Consider the following 23,214-nt stretch of genomic DNA (forward strand, 5'->3'; position numbering starts at 1 on the left):
AGAAAGTTTTACAACAAAACAGGCAAGCAGCAACTAAAAATATAAAAAGGGAAAAAAAAAATATAATGATGAGTTTATGTGTTTTTCTTTCCCCTGGGATGGTTGCTTCTCAATATGGACTAGAATAACAAATCTCTCATAGAGAATGGGGGAGAAGGAGATTCAATGGTTTGAACGTGGACCTTTTAAGCAAGAGTGAAGAAGATCTTATGAAAATTAAAGATTTTGGCCTAGAAGATCTAAAAAACATAGTGAGCATTCTAGAAAGGAATTATGATTTAATGAAGAATAAATTTTAAATTCATTGAAATTAATTTTTGATATTTTTTATTTTATAAAGAAATAAAAGAAGAAAAATTTTGAATCTACAGCACAATCTATATATTCCGAATAGATTTAGAAATTAGAATAAAGTAGAATAGACATATCTAGGGAGAATTCACTTTCAAGCAACCATTCTCTAGATACACTTTAAGAAGTCATAGCAAGATAATGGTGGAGATTCAATGTGTTTTCTAGGATATTTATTCAGCGGCTTGCCTTGTTACCCCTTTATTCACATACTGAAATTTGGTTACAATAAAAATATTTTTTTGCCAATTTTTAAATAAATATAATGAGAAACTGTTAGGAAACCAATCATGTTGGATGATTTTGGATCACTTCAAAAAAAAGACAAATTTTTTTTTTTTAATTGAGAAAAAGACGTGAGGCATTGAGACAATACATTGCCCAAAGTTAGCACAAGATTAGTATAAAGTGTTGGAATTGTGTGGTCCAACACACTTTTGTTTGTGTTATTTTTTTGCACATTATTATTGGACATGTAAGATATATTTTTGTGGCTTGTAGAATTGTTAAATGGTACCATTATTTTTTAGTCTACTGGATTAGTGGACTGGTTTATGGATGATCATCCAGATGAGCCACATTGTAGTCCTCGATTTGACCGCACCTATCATGATGCATTATGTTCTTACATATGCATTGTTGGACTTTGATAGGTTTGAGGGGTGCAAGTCAAAATTGCTCAGACTATGGAGACATGAGGACTAGTCTTTTGATGGTCAATACACATAAGGTTTGTGGAGTTCATCCATGAAAAGACCTCGTGTACGTTGACTGTTGATCTAAGTGACTAATGTTCCATCGTTAGTGGTTTGACAATTATAAAAGTGTACGCGTACCTACAACTGTCAGTTTGCAAAGATTTATTGTCAAAATGGTTTTGCAGAAAATAATGTTTTTATTTATTAATATAAAAATAATATATATTTTCTCTTTTTGTAAAAATCGATTTTGATTTTGGAAATGGGCAGTTTGTATTTTTGTTCCCTTTTTCTTTTGGGGGCATTTTAGTATTTGTCAAGGTAAGCTCAAGGGATATTCTAGATAAGGTCATTAGATGGCTAGCATCTCACTTGGGTTGGAATTTATGGCTGGTCATCTCCACCTTAGAGATATAAATATCTCAAGGTCACAAATGCAAAGGGAAGGAAGAAACTCAAAATAAATGATTGTGGTATACCTGTCCAACTGGGGTGAGCACCCTGATTGCTTGTGAGTTCCTAAGATTTTTTGTGACTTCATCTATTGTGATCATCTTCTATAAACGCCTACAAAATCATCTACAAAGATTAGATCTATATCTTCAAAAAGGTGTGTCAATTTTTATTGGTCTTTCATCCTTATGAAAAATCAATCTTATGATTTTTCTGTTTCTTACATTTGTATCATATGATTCTTAAGAGCTCTTTAGCCAATATGAAGTGCTATATATATCATTACTAAATGTCCCATATTTGCCTACTTGGCATGCCTTCAGGTAAAAAAGCTAATGTTTTGAGCTGCCTTTCGCATAAGCCAAACATGTGGCATCCATCTTTATTTACCTAAAATTTATTGTTCATAGAGATGGAAATCATATATCAGATTGTTACTAATATATTTATTGATATGATGTCACATAAAAAATTGAGTCTTCAATGTTAGAGATTCTTAATCCTAGAATCATTTGAATTACCTATAGTGTATAGAATACAAGAATGAATAATGGAAAGAAATCAATCACATACCCGTTGAGCGTGAATAAAGTCCCTAAATCAAGGTTGACGCTTGTACCACGAATTATGATGAAGAACCACGCAATATGGGTCCTTCTACTGAGATCTTCTGCAGCCTCTTACTTTGGGATCTTCTCTCTGTCTCTACACTAGCTTTGTGAGAAAGCAGTGCTCCCAAAATATTATTATGAAAGTAATAGCTGCAGGGACCGTTAGTATTCTATATATAATAGAATTCCTAAACCCTAATCTATTCCCACAATAGAATAGGGCTAGAAGTTTCCTAATTAGAGTGGTCCTTATTCTCTTGGGCCCAATGGGTCAATCAATATCAGTTAAGCCCACATAAGAGTCCTAACAATCTCCCACTTGGGCTACACTGATACTGATGTCTTCCCATTGACATCTGGCCAAATAATCCCAAGATTGAATACCACTCAAAACAAACTTTGATCCAATCAATAATCTCCATTGTTGAACAATAGTAGAAAATACACCTCAATATACGGCATATAACTATCTAATGTTACAGACAACAGAAAATTATCAATTCAAATCGCCTGGAAACATAGATATAAGGAATTATATCATAACTGTGATCACATAAGATATATCCTTCCTTATAGGTCCGTTCCTGATCTAAAGACCAGCCTACCTTGAAAACCTCACAGGTAGAGAACTTTGATATTAATCAATACTTAGGCAAACCGCCATTTTCTTGTATTAATATCTCACTTTGGCATACAGCCTATGGTTAACAACCATCTCCATGGATTTAGGCTAAATACCGCCATAAATCACGAAACTTGGCTAAATACCGCCATTAACTGTGACATGTCAAAGTAAACCACAATAATCATACAACAATACGATGAGAGAAAATATAAATGAACACTATACTGGAAAGTAAACATCGTCAATATAGATTGTGCTCATAATGTATGATCTAAAAAAAATAATGCTTATTACAATACCACTATGGATAAGTAAACTCCCACTAAACAAGCATATCAAAAGATTCCATCACACCCATGTTAGAAACATGAGTCTTAAAAATTCCCACTGGAAGAGCTTTGGTCAGAGGATCAGCAACCATCTCTTCAGTAATAATATGCTCAACAGCGATCTCCCCAGTGTTGATCTTCTCGTGAACCACAAGATATTTAATCTCAATGTGTTTGGAGTTGCTAGATCTCTTGTTATTCTTTGCAAAGAAAACAACAGAAATATTGTCACACCACAAATGCAAAGGCTTAGAGATGGAATCTACAACTTTCAGTTCAGATATAAAATTCCTCAGCCACACTGCCTGCTTGGTAGCTTCATAAAGTGCCACAAACTCAGCTTGCATAGTGGATGAAGCTAAAATAGTTTGTTTGGCACTCTTCCAAGAAATAGCTCCTCCTCCCAATATAAAAATGTATCCAGAGGTAGACTTTCTATCATCAGTACACCCACTGAAGTCCGAGTCAGAATACCCCACAACTTCAAATTTTTCTGATTTACTGAACACTAGCTTGAAGTCCTTTGTCCGCTGTAAATAGCGCATAACCTTTTTTGCTGCAGTCCAATGAGCCAAACCAGCATCAGATTGAAACCTGCCAAGTACACTAATTGCAAAGGCAATGTCAGGCGAGTACAAACTTGTGCATACATCAAACTTCCAACGGCAGAGGCATAAGGCTTGTCATTCATTGAGCTCCTCTCAATATCATTCTTTGGACATTGTTGCTTGTTCAACTTGTCTCCTTTACTGATGGGTGCTTCACCACCAGAACATTTAGACATGTTAAACCTCTTTAAAACTTTATCAAGATATGCCTGTTGTGATAGCCCAAGTAACCCCCGCAGCCTATCACGACTAATCTCGATTCCAAGCACATAACTTGCTTCACCCATGTCCTTCATTTCAAAGTTTTCTGAAAGAAAACCCTTGGTCTCCATCAATAAGGTTTTGTTGCTGCTAGCCAACAGAATGTCATCCACATAGAGCACAAGAAAGATGAAACTACTCCCACTGAGTTTCAGATATATGCACTGATCGATTGGATTCTCTACAAAACCAAAAGAAGTCACAACTCGATCAAATTTTAAGTACCATTGTCGAGATGCTTGCTTTAACCCATAAAGAGACTTTTTCAGCATACAAACAAGGTCCTCTTTACCATTTTCTTCAAAACCTTTAGGTTGTCTCATGTACACCTTCTCTGACAGCTCTCCATTCAGAAATGCTGTTTTCACATCCATCTGATGTAACTCTAGGTCAAAATGGGCAACAATGGCCATGATAATTCTGAATGAGTCCTTTGATGAGACAGGTGAGAAGGTTTCCTTGTAATCTATCCCCTCTCGCTGAGTAAAACCCTTTGCCACGAGTCTAGCTTTGTAGCGTTCAACTCTACCTTGAGAATCTGTCTTGGTTTTGAAAACCCACTTAGATGCAATAGCCTTACAATCCTTTGGAATTTGCACTAATTCCCATACTCCATTGTTGCTAATGGATAACAGCTCTTCCTTCATTGCTTCTACCCATTTGTCTGAATGCTTATGATTAACTGCTTGAAGAAAAGTAACAGGGTCTCCTTCTTGTCCTATGTCAAACTCACACTCATTCAAATAAGAAACATAATCAGAGTGCAGAGAAGGCTTGCGCACTCTAGTAGACCTCCTTATAGGTTCAGGTGGAAGCCTACCAATATTAGCGGTATCAGTAGGTGAAAGTGGGTCTGCAATAGCAATATCTGTCCCAACTTGCAAATCATATTCAATTGGAGTTTGAGTGACTGTATCATCAGACAGGATGGGATTGAGATCAATAAGTGAATTTCTCAACTCAACAGGTGCTATCTCAGGAGTGTCAAACTCCCCTTCTTCAAAAGAGAAATTACGAGGAGTTCTAGACTCTTCATTGCATTCAACAAATCTAGCATGAGTGGTCTCTACAATTTTGTGTCCTGGACCAGGACAATAGAATCTATACCCTTTAGACCTCTCTGGGTATCCCACAAAATAGCAACTTGTAGTCCTTGAGTCAAAAACTTTTTCTTGAGGGTTAAAGACTTTGGCTTCTGCTTGACATCCCCACACTCGCAAGTGTCTAAGGCTAGGTATTCTGCTACTCCAGAGTTCATAGGGAGTCTTATTCACAGATTTGCTTGGCATTCTATTGAGAAGGTAAACAGCAGCTTTAAGTGCCTCTCCCCATAAGGATTCTGGTAAGGTGGTATTGCTCACCATAGAACGGACCATGTCTTTCAGAGTACGATTTCTTCTTTCAGCTACTCCATTCTGTTGAGGTGTTCCAGGCATGGAATATTGAGGAGCTATCCCATGTTCTTGCAAGAATTTTGCAAAAGGACCAAGCAACTGCTCAAAATCACCACTTCTCCCATAATATTCTCCACCCCTGTCTGACCACTTTGATCTTCTTGGAGTGGAAAAGTTCAACTTCAGCTTTAAAAATCTTGAAAACATCTAGAGCACTAGATTTCTCACTAATAAGGAAGACATACCCATATCTTGACCAATCATCAATAAAAGTTATGAAATAACGGTGCCCAGTGAGTGTAGGGACAGTAAAAGGCCCACAGATGTCAGTGTGAATGAGGTCTAATACTTCAATGCTGCGAGTAGCATCCTTTTTCCTGGAGATTGTCATCTTTCCCTTAATGCAATCTATACATGTTTCCATGTCCTGAAAATCAATATCTTTTAATATCCCTTCCTTTACCAATCTTTTCATCCTCTTGATTGAAATATGACCCAACCTTCTATGCCACAACATGGAGGATTTCTCATCAATCAGAGACCGTTTCACTCCCACATTCAGAACCCATGAAGAATTACAATTCAATCTATAAAGCCCATCAACAAGAGTACCACTACCAATAGAGATAGAATCATGTAATAAACAAAATCCAACTTGATTAAAATTAACAGAATAACCATCTGAACAAAGTCTAGAAACTGAAATCAAATTCCTCCTCATAGAGGGAACATAAACAACATCCTTCAAATCAATAAATGAGTCTGAATGAAAAAATAATCTAATAGTTCCTATGGCTTCCACTTCAACTCTAGCTCTATTGCCCACGAACACCGTCACTTCATCCTTGCTTGACACCCTCCTGTTTAGGAACCCCTGCAAGGAATGAGTGACGTGAATAGATGACGCAGAATCTAACCACCATGAATCAATTGGTACATTAATCAAGCAAGATTCAAAACATACTAAGGATAGATTCATACCATCATCCTTCTTTTTCTCAAGGTAGGTCTTCCTCTTAAAACAATCCTTCTTCATGTGTCCTTTGGCCTTGCACCAAAAACACTCTATGCCACTCATGTCTTTTTGTACCCCTGATTCTTTGAAATTTTGTTTTCCCTTCTTGTTTTTCCCTCCTTTAAATTGAGTGAATTTTCCTTTCTTAAAGAACTTCTTGATCCCTTTGTTAGGTCCCATAGATGATGAAGTCTTACCTTGAGTAAGATTGGCACTTTCAACTTTGGTCCTATTAATTGTTCCCTCTTCCTGAGTTACCACAGTGATCAATTCATCAAGACCCCATTTATCCTTCAATGTATTATAAGTAGTCTTAAGAGTCTTGTAGCTCTCAGGTAGAGAATTCAAGGCAATGGTGACCACGAAGTCATCATCAAAGTTAATACCTGTACCTCTGATCTTGTTTCCTAGGGAAATCAATTCCAGTATATGCTCTCTAGCACTTCCTACTCCATCAAATCTAGCCCCAGTCAATTGGCTCATGAGATCGTGAGCCTGTGATTTCTTAGAGCTATCAAACTTAGCTTTTATAGCAGCCAAATACTCAGAAGCAGTATCCTTTTTAGCAACACTATCCTTGATAGACTCAGGCAAAGCACTTTTAATAACAGCCAAGGATTTCCTATTTGCAGTGACCCACTTGTCATAATCCCCTTTCTCAGTTTGGGTACTGGTTGCAGTAGGTTCAGCTGGTTTGGTGGTTCTAGTACACAGGTCTAGGTCCTTGAGAATCATGTAGACCTCTAAGTCTTCCATCCATTTGTTGAAATTATCCCCAGTAAGCTTAGGAATATCAAGTACACCAAAACTAGAAGACATCCTGTTGAATATTTTAATAAAGAATATTCTATTCAACATACAGACATATATGTAAAAGAATAAGCATGTAACAATTAGCTAAATTAAACATTACATGCTCAAGTATCAATTACTTCATGAGTGTCAACCGGAAATACATTTCTGACCTTTGGGTCTGAAACATACTGGTCCACTCAAGTTTCTGCTATTACTGCGAGACTTCTTCTAACTTTCGAAAAGTACCGCCATCTTTGGATGGACAGCATCTTCTAGGTTGAGAAATCCCTTCTTTTTTTTTTTGTTTCTTGCTTTAACTTTTCTTTGATAATGTCACCTTTGGGTGAACATTAGCAACCTTGCTACCAACCATTATTCTCTGTTTTTTCAGACAAAGAAGACCTTTGATTTGTATTCTATTACAATAAGGTTGAACTTTACCATTTTGGTGGATTCCACCCAATCTTACTGTAATAGTCTACAAATTCATTCCGGTAGCTAAAAGTGGGATTGTTTAACCATGAATAAAAAATATTCATAAACAAAAGCATGAACTACATTACCAAGAATAAACAAGTTCATATTCTGATATGCAAGTAATGTATGAGTTGATTTTCTTTCATTTCTTCCAATTAATAGGAAAATTATAAAGAATCATTAAACACCCATACTTGTAACTTATACAAAATAGATCATAAAAGTTGATCAAAACTAGGCTCATAATATATCAAAACGAAGAGCACGAAAAACTGGACTCAACGCAAAAAACCAGGGTGAAAAATTCTTCACCGTTTGCCCGTACGAGCCGTTTGAAGTTACTGTTTTTTTTTTTTTGAATCAAAATCAATCCGGGTCAACCGGTTCGGGCAAATTAGTTCCGGGTCAACGACCCGGTCAACCTTTGACCGAGTGGGTCATGAGTTGACCCACTGCATCCCGGGTCAACTAGGTAGGGTTTCCGAGTTGACCCGGCGATGACTCGCCGCCGTTTTTTTTTTGAAAAATTTTTATTTTTCTCTCTCCTCCGGCAGCCGATTTACGGTGGCGCGTGACGGCGCGTCCGGAGGTTTCCGGCGACGTGCGGCATACCGCCGCGACCGTCTTCTTGTGCTCTACAACTTTTGTGAAGAAAGTTTTCCCATACGGGATCTTTAAGTAAGAGTAAAATAATAATTTTCATAAATAGAAACCCAAATCTTTTTTTTTCTTACATAATTTCTTGATTCTAACACCATAGTGTAGGCTCTGATACCAATTGTTAGTGATTCTAAATCCTAGAATCATTTGAATTACCTATAGTGTATAGAATACAAGAATGAATAATGGAAAGAAATCAATCACATACCCATTGAGCGTGAATAAAGTCCCTAAATCAAGGTTGACGCTTGTACCACGAATTATGATGAAGAACCACGCAATATGGGTCCTTCTACTGAGATCTTCTGCAGCCTCTTACTATGGGATCTTCTCTCTGTCTCTACACTAGCTTTGTGAGAAACCAGTGCTCCCAAAATATTATTATGAAAATAATAGCTGCAGGGACCGTCAGTATTCTATATATAATAGAATTCCTAAACCCTAATCCATTCCCACAATAGAATAGGGCTAGAAGTTTCCTAATTAGAGTGGTCCTTATTCTCTTGGGCCCAATGGGTCAATCAATATCAGTTAAGCCCACATAAGAGTCCTAACAATCACCATTCTAGAAGGCTTAGGATCGATAGTTTTGGCGTTTTAGAGTAGACAGCCTTCACTTTGCACTCCCCACTACTGTGTGCGTCAGTTTACTTTGAACTGCTAACATGGAAGGATTCCTTGCCAAATTTATCATTGTTTTCATGGAATATGGGCTGGGGATGCACTAGATAAGTTTGGGATGGAGCAGTGACTGCCATATCTATTTGGATCATTAAGAAAAGGTAATTCCTGTAATGGATTTGGTGAACCGCAGGCCATATATATGGAATAATGGATTGGGCAGTTTCATTTATTCAGTTTTGAATGACTCATAATTGATCGATTGCAGATGGTCATTGCCACTTGGAAACCAGTGGCTTCTTCTTACAGCTGATGAAGAAGTGTAACCACCAGCTATATTTAAGGATTGATTATTCCCCCCCCCCCCCCCCCCCCTTTGAAATTGAGATAATGCATTCTCACTTAGTGATGCTGCAAAAGAGGAAATGTAACTGCTTGTCCAAATGTGTATTTGATTACTGAACACCAAATGTTAAAACAGTTTGAGGAGCACTATGTGATGGACCCATTTGATAAGCAACAAATATTGAGCCCATTCGATGACCATTAAATGATAAGAGCCATTCCAGCACTTAGTGATGGACCCACTTGAAGAGCACTAGATATAGAGTCAATTTGATGATGCACTCAATGTTCACCCTTTGCCCTTTTGCGGAGAAAGGAGGAGGAAGAGGTGGGTCCTAGATAGGTGAATATTTTATTTATTTATTTATTTTTTTATAATATCCGCATATGTGATTGAAACAAAAAGAATTGAGTAAAAAAATAGAAAAAAAAATAAAAATAAAATGGAGGTAGATGAAGTGGCATTTGATATTATTAGGGTATTATAGGAAGTTCAGTTTGATCAATAAGTAACTTTGGGAGTTTAGTAAATTTTTTTTTTTTTTTTTCAAAAATAAAACTAATGTATGTAAAAAAAAATTTAAACCTGTTGGTTTTGTAAATCTTTTTGCTATTTGATAGATCTAGATAATTCCTCCTAGAGTAAATATCATCATGTACACCGGCAATCTACTATGCTAACCGGTAATATATTATTATGAGATTTTATGTGTACTGTCATATTTAGAGAGAGAGAGAGAGAGAGAGAGAGAGAGAGAGAGAGAGAGAGAGAGAGAGAGAGAGAGAGAGAGAGAGAGAGAGAGAGAGAGAGAGAGAGAGAATTCCTCTCCATAACCCAACAAATATATTAAAAAAGAAAAAAAGATTCTTTGAACATGAGGGGTAGGCAAACATGGCACATAAAAAAATTATATTATTCATGGCACATAAAAAAATTATATTATTTTTTCTCTCAAGAATAAATAAAAAAAGGGAGAAAGAATGCTGTCCATTTAGTGTTCTCCACCTCTAATGTTCCTTGCCCCCTTAAAATAGAAGTGGTGTTTGGACTTGGGAATACTAGACACTAATGTTCCTCTTCCATAAAAAAAAGATACAAAATACCTAAATGAGGCGACGTTCCCTAGGCCCTATTTAGGGGACTTTTTTCCATTAACAAAAAAGTTACAACATAAGCATCTTAAGGTTTTTTTATTTTTTTATTTTTTATTTTTTTTATTTTTTATTTTTATAATTTAAATTTAAATTTATTATTATTATTATTATTATTAATTTTTTTAATGAATAAATGAAAATTAAATTAAAAGAAAAGAACAAAGTACAACACGGAAGCCAAATACGCAAGCTCAAGGGAAACCTATTCAAAAGCCCGAAAAACAAATAATCTCAACTATTGAAACATAAAAGAGGTGAAAAAACAACTAAACAAAGGTTGATGCATTAAAATACAAGGGGAAGTGGCAAGAAACACCAAATTGAAGGAATGTTTTTATTTCCTATTGCTAGTTCATATTTCTATTACTTCACCAATCACTCTGATTTCTGGTTAATATCATCTTTATATTACAAAGGGCTGGTTCTCATTAGCTACAAGCTCCAGCGCCAAATCCCAGCTTTTCTTTTGCCACGTTATAAACCACCTCAAATGTTTGCTGTTGCATATTTCCAAGGATCTCCAAATCTGTATCAGCATTGTTTCCAGCAAAAGCCAAACAATATATATCTGAGCTTACTTCACATAGAATCCCAGACTTATCGACATTCAAGTCAGTACCTCCCCCAAAATGCAATACTATGGTTGGTACTGTAATTGTAGTGTATCCAGACAAGTTATAGCAAGTGTCAAATAGTGAATCCGGTGACGCCGCAGCGGGATACTTGGACATTGCTTGACGAAATGCTGATCGGAGAGCTGAATAGGCTGTTGGTGCCAAACGAGTGATGACAGTTCCAGAGTCTATAATGGTTCCTGAAATTATAAAAACTGATTCTGGGATTGATAATTTCTTCCCTCCAACACTTATACCCGTCATATTTAGGAAATAGAATGAGGGGTAGTTTGAATTTGTTAGTAGTGGAGTGTATTGAGGAGTAGAAGAGGAACCCGCTTGGGTACCGAATGCAAGAAAACCAGTGGAGCTGGTTGTGGATGGCAGACAATAAGAGAAAAGCTCTCCATACGTTAGAGCAGTCTGTGATATCATAGAGATCTGACTGCGGCCAAGGCCTAGTAATCCATCTACAGTACCAAATGTGCCTTGGTTGTTCTGACCACACCCGAATTCGAAATTGGTGAAGGCATCAGAGGAAGATAGTGTTAGTGTATCGGTTGCAAAGTTGCCTTGAGAGTAGGATCCGTCACCATATGTGACCTGGTAGAGGCAATCGGTGGTGCAGGATGACTGTGAGTAGCCCGCTGAAGACAGTTGGGAGCATGCGTCGGAGTCACAAGGGATGTTGGAATAGGTGGATGATGCAGAAGGGTTGAAGTAGGGATCTTGTTGGGTATAACATTGGGTGGCGCATGGTTGGCATTGGATCCAAGTGAGATCACTACCTGTATCAAAAATTACTGTGAAATTTTGCTCAGGTGTTCCAAATCCAAGCCTGACAACGAAGTCTCCAGTCCCTAGGGAATTGCCAGAGTTGGCAGGTAGTTTTGCTGTAGAATCTGCTACTAGTGACTGTTGGTTGGAGGTTCTGGAATGGATGGAATTGACTCGGGTTTGGTCGTCGATGAGAATCTGGTGAAGACTTGGAATTTTTGATTTTTCTTTCTTCAATGGTGAGCAAGGCCCATATTTGTGAGCTACTTTCAATCGCTTGCTTAAGATTTTTGAACCTGAAAAAACATAGAGAGGGTAACCATTAATATTTATGTGAAAAAACATAGAGAGGATTCTTTTCCACTATATATGTGAGTCTCACAGTGATGGATAAGATTCTTCTTCATAGAGGGATCAAAGAGTGATCCCATGACTCGGGTGATCTCGTGGCATGTGCTTAGTTCTCCCACTCTCAGGTTCCTGGGCTCTTTAGCCGAGTCCCACATTCACACACACATACATTCACTCTCTCTTTTTCTCTCTCTTATTCATGGGAAAAAAAATCTCCATCCGACGTTGAGGCAGTCTTTTCCATTTTCTTTCATATCTTGACTGTGTTGGTCTCTCTCTCTCTCTCTTTCTCTCTCCGCTTATGGTCATGTCGAAGGTGGGGATTTGAATTAATTTTGATTGTATGTGTGCCATTTAAGAATTCCTAGACATTAATTAATTAATTAATTTATTTTTTAATTCCATTTTGCTGAACTATTAGTGAAAAAAAAGTAAAATCAAAGTGAAGTAATTTTTCTAGGAACTAATGCATAACTAAGGATGTTTTTTGTTTGTTTTTGGTTGAAAAGTTACTATCTCTTCCGCCCATACAAACACAAATATAAAGTTGAAAGAAATCTCACCTTTGGGTGGAGTAGAGCAAACATCTGCTGGCTTCAAGGAGCTAAGAGAAACCACATGAGTCTGGTGTTGTATATTGACTCTCATATCTTGGAATCTGTAAGCCTCTACCTTCTCTAAACAACAATCAGAAAAGAGAAACAAACAAAGAACAGTAGAAAGAAGAAGGAAGAGGAAGGAAGAGTAGTCAATGGCCATGGATGATGACATGGATATTAGGTTATTTCACTTTCCCCTCAAACCTTATGGCTACTGGCAATAACTCAACCTTCATGGTGATCCATATATAGAGGGGTCGAATTGAAGAAGGATCATCAAGGATCATCTCTGCAATCTTTTTATTTTATGAAAAACCTTTTCTCCACCAAGACTGACTTAGTCTCCATTATCATAACAAATCTTCTGTTGAATGTAGGGAGATTGGTTTTTCTAATGGTCCCAAAACCCCTAAAGAATTTTATTGCATAAATGCAGATTCCTTGTCACATTAATAGTTATTTGATTAAAAATTAAACCTTTAGTAGTTGGAGAACTTAAATTATCAGAAATCCTATATGGATGATTCCAAACACATATTAAGAACCATTATATTACATTTCATATGGTTCTTGACCAATCGGCCCAGTATGTGGCAGAAACTTCTGAGAACTGGAAAATGATATAGCAGAAGCAGTCAAACAAGAAGAAGTGGGCAGCCATTATATCTTAAGAAATTGAAATCCACCTTTGTTGAAATACAATCATTAGGCCACATTGACTCGGACTGAGAAGGTCCCATTTATAGGACATGTTCTATAAATTAAAGATTATTTAGTTTGTGTTGTCTCAAAGATGCTAACTTGCAAACTTAAGAGAATTGCACGTTATCCTCATTTTCAAATATTCTGAAGATTTATATGAATAAAAAAAACGGAAGTGATCCCCACAAAAACGGAAGGTGATTTTATTATATTTTATAATTATTTCATTCCTCTTATAACACGTAAGAGGTCTCTTTTATTTCATTTTTTTTTTTTTCTTTTTAGTTCTCTCTCTCTCCTTGTTCACTTTGCGTTCCTCGTCGTTTACATGTTTTACTTTGAACTGCTAACATGGAATGAGAATGGATACACGTGTGAATCAGGTTCTTGTACGAGAATTACTCTTGTACGATCTGCCTCACACAATTTAAAACCACCACATGGTTTTTTCTTGGGTAGATTCCATCTGTGTGGATCAGTCCCATACAAGAATGATTCTCATATGAGAACTTGATCCACTCTTGATTAATTTAGTCATTAATCTTTGATAGCTAGCTGATGGTCCGCACTATTATTATGGAAAAAAGAACCTTATTCGTTTGTTTTCTCCATATCCAGACTCCAGACACATGGGGTGGACTGTGAAAAAACACCCCTGCCCTAGTAGCCCACCCTATGTGTTTGAATGTAGAATAATGCAAGTGGCAGAGTTCCTTCCCTCAATTATTAAGTCATTCTTAATTGGGAACATGCTTCTTAGGATTCCATGCAAATATTTATCATTGTTTTCATCGACAATATGGACTAGTCGGATTGTTTGGTAGATATTTTTAAATCACTCACTGGCTGATCAGTGGTTGATCAGCCAGTAGGTCATAAAATGACTCGTCATATTCCATAATCTCTCAAGAAGGGCTGAAATTTTTGCTTGGTGAAGAATATGTAGTAAGTCTTCATTCATATCTTCTTAGGCCAAGTCTTCATTCATATCTTCTTAGGCCCTCTTTGGTATCATTTTTATTTTTTATTTTTATCTATTTAACAAAAATCATTAATGAAAACCATTTTTTATCGAAACATAAAAATGGTTTGGTAACTACTTGACAAAAATATTTTTTTGTGAGAAATAGTTTAGTATCTTTATGTACATGTGCAAAATAGTTTTTTAAAGAAATGGGTGAAGAGATTCCCTTCACCCATCTTTCTTATAACTCTCTTTCTCCACTTTGGACTGAAGAAGAGGGGGCAAGGGGCTTGGATTTCTAAGTACAAAGCAAATGACTACTTACCCCTCCAAATTGAGCCTTTAAGCACATGCTCATTAAAGTCCATCGCAAAAATAACTGAAAATCATTTTTGGCCAAAACACATAAATGACTCTTGATCTCTTTTTGGTTTTTGTGTTTTATCAATTTTTTTTTTTTTAAAATAGAAACAAGCTCCATAAATAATATCAAACGTAGCCAAATAAAAATAAAAAAGAAAAATGATATCAAAGAGGGCCTTAGTCATATAATTGAATACATTCTCTGAGGTATTAAATTAGGGCATCAAGAGATCTATTTATGACCAGTATATACAAGGGCTTCTCTCCATTGCTCAAGACAACAGAGGATGAAAAGTTCGCTTTAGACGAGAGCCATGCCCTCAATCTTGCAACTAATAAAGGATGATCTTTTTGAGGCACCACTACAAAGTAGAAAACAACCAGGCCCGAACAAAATTGGCAGCAACCAAGTTTCTGCTACCCCCAATAGCAGGCAGGGAAATAGAATCTTGGGTTAGGTTGAAAAATTCTATCAAAGGAGGGTAATTTCCACCCCTATCCCTGGGATTCCATTTCCTTGGCTAGCAACCAAATATTTTTCCCTTGGCCAAGAGTAAGTTCTATCTTTGCACGGTGATACGAAGGTTGGTCTGAAACCAAGAACATTAGGCTAATTACGTAGATAATAAGTATACAAAGTTTTCTTGCTAGCTAAACTACTTTGTGACAGAAAAATCAAGTCTGTATCAGCTCCACACATGGGGAGAGAAGTACATTTCCGTCCCCACTTGGGATCCTACAACCCAAGTTAAAAAAATTCACAGTTCCATGAATAGTGGGATCCTTTGTGGAGAGGTCACCATGTAAGGAGATGATCCAGACTCAGAAAAATCACAGCTCCATGAGTCGACCCACTTCCTAGTTTTAATCATTATTTACTAGTCGTGCAGCAATCGACATTGTTCGAACTAGATACTTGAATCATCGGACAATTGGTCTCTGAAGATGAGCGTGAAATATTATCCTATGTGGTCCTCGATTTTTTTTTTTTTTTTTTTTAATCAGTCTACCAATAATTGAGTTAAATGGGCTTTAGTTGGGCTTTAAACGGGTTAATGATATGTTTATCACTTATCGGGTTATAACCGGGCTTTAAATTATCTTTAAATGTGTTAGGCTTACTAAACTGGCTCTAAACGAGCTCTAAGTAGGCTATAGATGAGCTTCAGGCTAAGTTAGGTTGAACCCTTGTCAGATAGTATCCTTGCAACAGAAACAACCTCTTAAAAAATGTCCTAAACTGCAGTCAGGCATATTTATTAATTAGGCTGGGCCTGTTTAGACTTTAAATGGTCATGCTCGGTTTGGCCTATAATTGACACCTCTGCCTATGCCTATAGAAGTGCAGTGGCAAACGTAAAAATCATGTGCCACAAATTCTTTTTTTCCATCCTCTTTTTGGCTTTCGAAAATCAGCCATAGCAAGGTTTTAAAATTGAAATCCGCTTGGATTGGACATAATCAACTGATCCTTCTCCCAAATCTATCTACTTTTTCGGATTAACTAGTGAAGCGACCCAAAAAAAAAAAAAAACTATAAAAATAAAAAACATTTAAATATTCAAAAAATAAGAAAGATATATATTTTAATATGAAAATAAAACCTTAAAAATAATTTTATTGTAAATTAAAAAATTTATGTTCAAATTTCGAAGTACAATAATTCTGTAAAACACCTAAATAAGAAAACAGAAAAACATATGTTCAAATACAAAAACCTTAAAATAATTTTGATTCGTGATAGATTAAAATTTTAAACCTGAAGTACAACAGATATTTAAAATAATTGTTAAAAAAGCCCTAAAATTATTAGGTGATTATAATTTTGACATATGATAAGATGTCATCTTGACGTATTTCATCATCATCACACAATAAATTTTCTACACAATCACATTAAAAACAAACATAAAAATTTAAGCATTCAACACCTATTCTTTTTTTTTCAAATATATCTTACTTCACTCCTATAATGGTAAAAAATGAAACAATTGTTGGATGTTCACATGTATGACCAGATAATCATACGTGCAGTGGATCTAAACTTCCATTATTCGTAGTGGATATACTATCATCTTTATTCACTAATTTCTCATGGTCCATGTATTGGTACAATAACCACGCAACTGGATAGTAATCCATCTTCTAATATTTTATTAATTTTTTTTTTCCTCTGAAAATGATTAAATACATACCTATATGTGGGGAAGTTGTCTATGTTCAGAGAACCTTTTCCCATTAAAAAATAAGTTGCAACATAAGCATTTTAAGGTTTTATTTTTTAATTTTTGGTGAATGAAAATAACCTTATTCTAAAACCCCAAAACAAATAATCAACTGTTGATACATCAAAAGACTGGTTGTGGGGAATAAACAACTGAACAAAGGTTGATACATCAAAATCAAGGGGGAGAGGGTGGTGGGCTGGTTCTCATTAGGTACAAGCTCCAGTGCCAAATCCCAGCGTTCCTCCTGCCACGTTATAAAACACCTCAAATGTCTGTTGTTGCTTATTTCCAAGGATCCCCAAATCATTATCAGCATTATTTGTAGCAAAAGCCAAGCAAGATTGAGATAAGCTTTCTTGAACTAGAATCCCAGATTGATCAACATTCAAGTCAGCACCTCCGTCAAAATGTAATACTATGGTTGGTATTGTTAATGTAGTGTATCCAGTCAAGTTATAGCAAGTGTCGAATAGTGAATTCGGTGACGACGCAGTTGGATAATTGGACATTGCTTGACTAAATGCTGACTGGAGAGCTGAATAGGCTGTTGGTGCCAAACGAGTGATGACAGTTCCAGAGTCTATAATGGTTCCTGAAGTTATAAAAACTGATTCTGAGATATTTAGCATTTGTCCTCCAACACTTATACCCGTCATATTTAGGAAATAGAACGAAAACCCATTAGGATCTGTTAGTAGTGGAGTGTATTGAGGAGTAGAAGAGGAACCCGCTTGGCTACAGAATGCAAGAAAGCCAGTGGAGCTGGTTGTGGATGGAAGACAATAGGAGAAATCCCCCCCATACGTTTGAGAAGTCTGTGATACCATAGAGATCTCACTGCGGCCAAGGCCTAGTAATCCATCTACAAAACCAAATAGGCCTTGGTTATTCTCACCACACCCGAATTCGAAATTAGAGAAGACATCAGAGGAAGATAGTGTAAGTGTATCGTTTGCAAAGTACCCTACAGAGTAGGATCCGTCACCATAGGTGGCCTGGTAGATGCAATCGGTGGTGCAGGATGACTCTGCGTAGCCAGCTAATTCAAGTTGCAAGCATTCGTTGGAGCCACATGGGATGTTGGAATAGGTGGAGGAAGAAGAAGAGTTGAAGTAGGGATCTTGTTGGGTATAGCATTGGGTGGCGCATGGTTGGCATTGGATCCAAGTGAGATCACTGCCTGTGTCGAAAATTAGTGTGAAATTTTGCTCAGGTGTTCCAATTCCAAGGCTGACAACAAAGTTTCCAGTCCCCAGAGAATTTCCAGAGTTGGAAGTAAGATTTGCTTTAGAATCTGGTACTAGTGATTGTTGGAAGGAGATTCTGGAATCGATGGAGTTGACTCTGGTTTGGTCGTTGATGAGAATCTGGTGAAGGCTTGGAATTTTTGATTTACCTTCTTCCTTCAATGGTGAGCAAGGCCCATGTTAGTGAGCTACTTGTAATAGCTTGCTTGAGATTTTTGAACCTGAAAAGCATAGACAAGTAATCAATAATAAATATAAGTGGCAGAAGTGTCTTTAATAAGCAATATTGTAGTTATGCATCGGTCCATTTTATCCCTAATTTTCATCAAAAAAATAGTGTTATTTTTTATGATTTTACCCTTGATCTGACATTAATACTTGATTATTCAGGATATATTGGCCAGCTATTTGTATCGATGGACGCCAATAACGATATTGAGCCAGTCGATCTCGTACTCATACTTGGAATCTTGCACATGAAAGAGTAGGGATTTTTTTCCACGACCTCTCACATCTTAACTATGTGGATCTATTGAGTCATTGACATTCTCTCTCCTTCTTCATCAAGTGGGCCTTTATTGAATGAAATCGTTTTCATATAATGATAATTGATGTAGGGTAAAAGATTCCGCACTATGGGCATGAGAAACCTCTCCCATTATTTCTACAATTCTCCATATTCCCACCCCACAATATTTCAACAAACAAAGAAATAAATCCTATCTTTGGCTTTGGGTGGAGTAAAGCAAACATCGGCTGGCATCAAGGAGCTAAGTGAAACTACACGAGTCTGGCGTTGATGATTTGCCATCATTTCTTGGAATCTATAGGCCTCTAACTTCTCTAAAGAACAACTAAAAATGAAAAACTAATCAATAACAGTTTAAAGAAGAGGAAAAAGAAAGGAAGAGTAGTTAATGGCCATGGATGATGATATAGGTATTAGATTCTCTAAGACAATAACCCAAACTTGAAGGTGATCTATATATAGAGGGAAGAAGGATCTCTACATATTTGTATTTTATGGAAAGCCTTTCTCAGAGAAGACTGACTTAGTCGTCTCCATTGTAACAACAAACCTTCTGTTCAATGTAAGGAGCTTGGTTTTGCTAATGGTTACTCAAATCCCAAAGAATTTTTATTGCATAAATGCAGGCTCCATGTCACATTAAGGCTGCGTTTGGTTGCAAGGGAAATGGGAAGGGAAGGGATGGAAAGGGAAAGGAAGGGAAGTGAAGCAATTTTTTTTCCCTTTTGAGTCATTTGGTTACAACAGAAGTGAAGTGAAATTAATTTATTATAGTTGTTTGGTTGGATGTAAAATTGATGTAAAATTTTAAAAAACTAATAATCCAACCAAACTCCTTAGAAGAGATGATTGGGGGGGGGGGGGGGAGTACTTTTCAATCCAGAATCCACCCAACTCCTCAAAATTTATATTGGTTAAGTGATCAGGTCATTCAAGGTCTGTACCAAAATCAAACCAAATGTCATTAGATACTATGTTCTATCACTAACCAAAATAAACCATTTCATTCTATATATCAAATGAAATGCAGCATAAATAGATATTTAAAATAATATAAAAGATAATCACAAAGAAAACATTAATAGATCACAACTTCACAAGTGATTACAACTGAAAGGTCCATTCCAAAAGTTGTGTGAGAGAGAGAGAGATCGTTGAGAGTCATGAGCGGAGAAAGAGTTGTGAGAGTGAGAGAGATCGTGAGAGTAGGGTTTTTTTTTTTCTTCCTATTTTGGTGGGGAAATAAAAAGGAAAATTTTAATGGTTAACTGAAATTTTTTTCACATGTAAAATATATTTCCCTTACAATCAAATATCTAAATTTAATTTTTTTGGGAAAAAAATTCCACTTTACATAAAAAATTTGCATTCCCTTTGCAACCGAACAAAGCCTAATAGATTTGTGGTCCAATTAGTTAGTTGGTAGAAAGAACTTTCTCTAGTTGGAATACTTATATTATCTAGGTCCTATATATGGATGATTCCCAACACATTTTAAAAACCATTTATCTTTTATTTCATACATTAGATCAGCCTTTATCCGCAGCAGAAACTTCTGAGAACTGGAAAACAGTTGAAGAGGTCAAACAATGGAAGCGGGAAGTCATTATCTTAAGAAAGTGAAATCCAGTTTTGTTGAAATAAAGATGGGCAGAAACAATCCTGCCAATACGGTGTTGTCTATTCCCTAGACACATATAGGTGCTAAAAAACCATGCTGCCTCCCTTCGGTGAAGGCCACATCAGACTGGTAAGATTTTTTCTTAGGCTACATGGACTAGGACTAGGACTAGGACTAGGACTGATCAGAAGCTCCCCTATATAGAATATGCTCCACAAATTAAGATTATAAGGTTATTAGGTTTGTTTTGTCTCTAAGATTGCAACTTGCAAACGTAATGAATTGAGAATGGCTACTTTAAAATAATCACTGAACAATTTGGGCTCTATCATCAACCCCATCAAGTGGGCCAAAAGCTAATAGCTAGATTAAAGCTCTACAGACAGAAGTTTCCAAGTTACATTGTTGGGAATATGGTTACTATGTTCTTCAATTCTTTATAGTTTTGGCGCGTTTTAGGTTTACAATTTGCAATAAACCAAGTTGTGTGGCAAGAGCCTTCACTTTGCATTTCCTGTGCCGTGTACGTCGGATTACTTTGAATTAGGGTTCTAAGTATCGGCATTAGATACCTTAAGGGGTAGCTCAATTGGTAAAGGCCAACTCCTCACAATAAAGAGATCAAGAGTTCAACTCTCCTTGGGGCCTACCTAAAAAATAAAAAAAGATTTGGTGTTGGATTGGTCAGATCATATCAATTCAGACCAATAACAATATAGCTGATCAATCTTGGATCCAATATCTGTTATTGTGTTAAGGGTAAAATCACAAAAAAAAAAAAAAAAAAAAAAGTAGGGATAAAATACCGATAAAAATCAGTACAGATCGATCCAGATCGATATCCACTGATCTAATACTTGAGAACTAAATCCCTACTTTGAAACACAAGTTTTTTTGTAATTCAGTACCTTTTGTTTGTTTGTTTGTTTGTTTTTGTTTTTGTTTTTGTTTTTGTTTTGTTTTGTTTTGTTTTTTTCATATTTTAATAAAATTTCAGAATTTCTAGCCAAAAAATTCCCTACTTCAAACCGCTAACATGAAACTGACTGGATTGTGGATTCTCTAAAAGCCATAAATTTAGTTTTTTTGGATAAATTCTGAAGGCTATAATCAAGTCATTCCTAAACTAGGAACATGGTTCTAATAAGGTTTCCTTGCCAATTTATCATAGTTTGCATCAAGAATGTGGATTGGAATCGACGTCACTGCTTGAGTCATTCTCTGATACCTGATGCTCAGTCAATTTCTCTACTGATGATAATGTCGAAGGTGGATAAACTTCCCTTTTTTGTTTTTGTATTTTTCCTAAGTCGCAATTTTTTTAACTAATTTTTTTTTAATATTTTCATTGCTGATTCTTAACAATTTTTTTTTTTTTTCTTGAGAATATGCTTCTTATAGGACGACTTTGGACTGGGTCATATTGTTTCTCAAATATTTTTAAATCACTGGCTACTCATCAAAGAATGGGTCAATCAACTATTAACTGAAGGGATATATCCAGAGATCTATTCATTTGTCATTTCAAAACCAAACTTTAGCATTCGTGTATATATATATATATATATATATAAGTCCCCCAGTTTTATTGGCATTTCCTCCTTTTCTCAACTATAGTTCTAATTCTTTCCCTTCAGTTTTCCATTCTCTTTCTGAAGTTTTCACTTTGCATGGTGATGAGGGGTCTGAAATATTGTGATATCTGTCTTGGCATATGAGCATAGCCCTGGAGTCCTCAACTTCACAAAATCATTATTTCATTCACTATTCTTTCTCTCTCAAATTGGCTTTAGTAAATGGCTTGATGATTTTATTTTTTACTGCTACCTAGATAACAGTTAAATTCTTATCATTCGGACTTGCAGTAAAAAAAAAATGAAATAATTCATTTTTCCTTTAAATGGAAAAATACCCTTAGGTTTTTCTAATTTTTAAATTACCTTTCGAGATTTCATTTCTTTGATTGTAAGTCCCACAAATTTAATTAGCAGCCAAATATGCCCATACAAGAGTGAGAAAAAAAAGGGAACCATATGCATCTATTTTTTTCCTTTCTTCATTCTTCTTTTTTACTTTTGAAACTCCGCCATATCAAGTTTTTAAAACCCGAATCGGCATTGAAATCGGATAGGATCAGGTGATTCCCCCATCTGATCCACTTTCTTGGATTGGCTAGGCAATCTATCCAAAAGTATTAAATATATATTTTTTTAAATTCGTAAAAAATAGATATTTGAATATCAAATTAAAAATTTCAAATTAGTTTTTTAGTAAATAAAAATAGGAAAAAAGGAAGCCTAAAAGGCAATGTGACCTCTATCCCCAGATGCAATGGGCGGAGAAATGACTACCCCACCTCTCATGAATGGTGAAAATCGTAAGCTCTGTATTGTAACGTTTCTATTTTAAAAAATTGATTCTTGGTCCGGCACAATTTTTTGTATTTCTGTGTTTGTGGAGTGATTCTGCACCTTAAATGTTGTATGGTAATGCTAAAAAAAACAAGTTTCTGTAACTAAGAAAAAACAAGAACTTCTATGGTTTGCACTTAACAGAAACATTTTTTGTTGTGAAAACAATAATTACATAAAATGCCACCTACACCATTCTCCATCGCTCTTATTACGATTGTTGATCTTCTTAAGGAAATGACCATCTATTTCTTCACTATCCTTCAACAAGAGGGTGCAAGTGGACAACATCAAATAACACCTAGTCATTCCTCCCCTCAATATAAATGGCTTCTTAAGGCATGCAAACTCTGTACTTACAACATGTTCAATCCGGCTCATGGGTTTGAGTTTTGAGGGGGAGAGGATAT

At 36.1% G+C, this 23,214-nt stretch overlaps 1 protein-coding gene and 1 pseudogene across 1 annotated transcript; both read right to left on the reverse strand.

The window, feature by feature from the left end:
* Nucleotides 1-10,689: 10,689 nt before the first annotated feature.
* LOC122088204 (aspartyl protease family protein At5g10770-like) lies at nucleotides 10,690-12,365 on the reverse strand. The gene is made up of 2 exons (XM_042657390.1): nucleotides 12,172-12,365; nucleotides 10,690-12,085 (listed from the first exon to the last, which is right to left on the reverse strand). The coding sequence occupies exons 1-2, from the start codon at nucleotides 12,293-12,295 to the stop codon at nucleotides 10,827-10,829; spliced, it is 1,383 nt and encodes a 460-aa protein (XP_042513324.1). The 5' UTR covers nucleotides 12,296-12,365; the 3' UTR covers nucleotides 10,690-10,826.
* A 4,837-nt stretch (nucleotides 12,366-17,202) lies between these two features.
* LOC122089489 lies at nucleotides 17,203-23,007 on the reverse strand (annotated as a pseudogene).
* Between the last annotated feature and the right edge of the window lie 207 nt (nucleotides 23,008-23,214).

Source organism: Macadamia integrifolia, chromosome 9 (genome assembly GCF_013358625.1).
Source record: "Macadamia integrifolia cultivar HAES 741 chromosome 9, SCU_Mint_v3, whole genome shotgun sequence".
Taxonomy (NCBI): domain Eukaryota; kingdom Viridiplantae; phylum Streptophyta; class Magnoliopsida; order Proteales; family Proteaceae; genus Macadamia; species Macadamia integrifolia.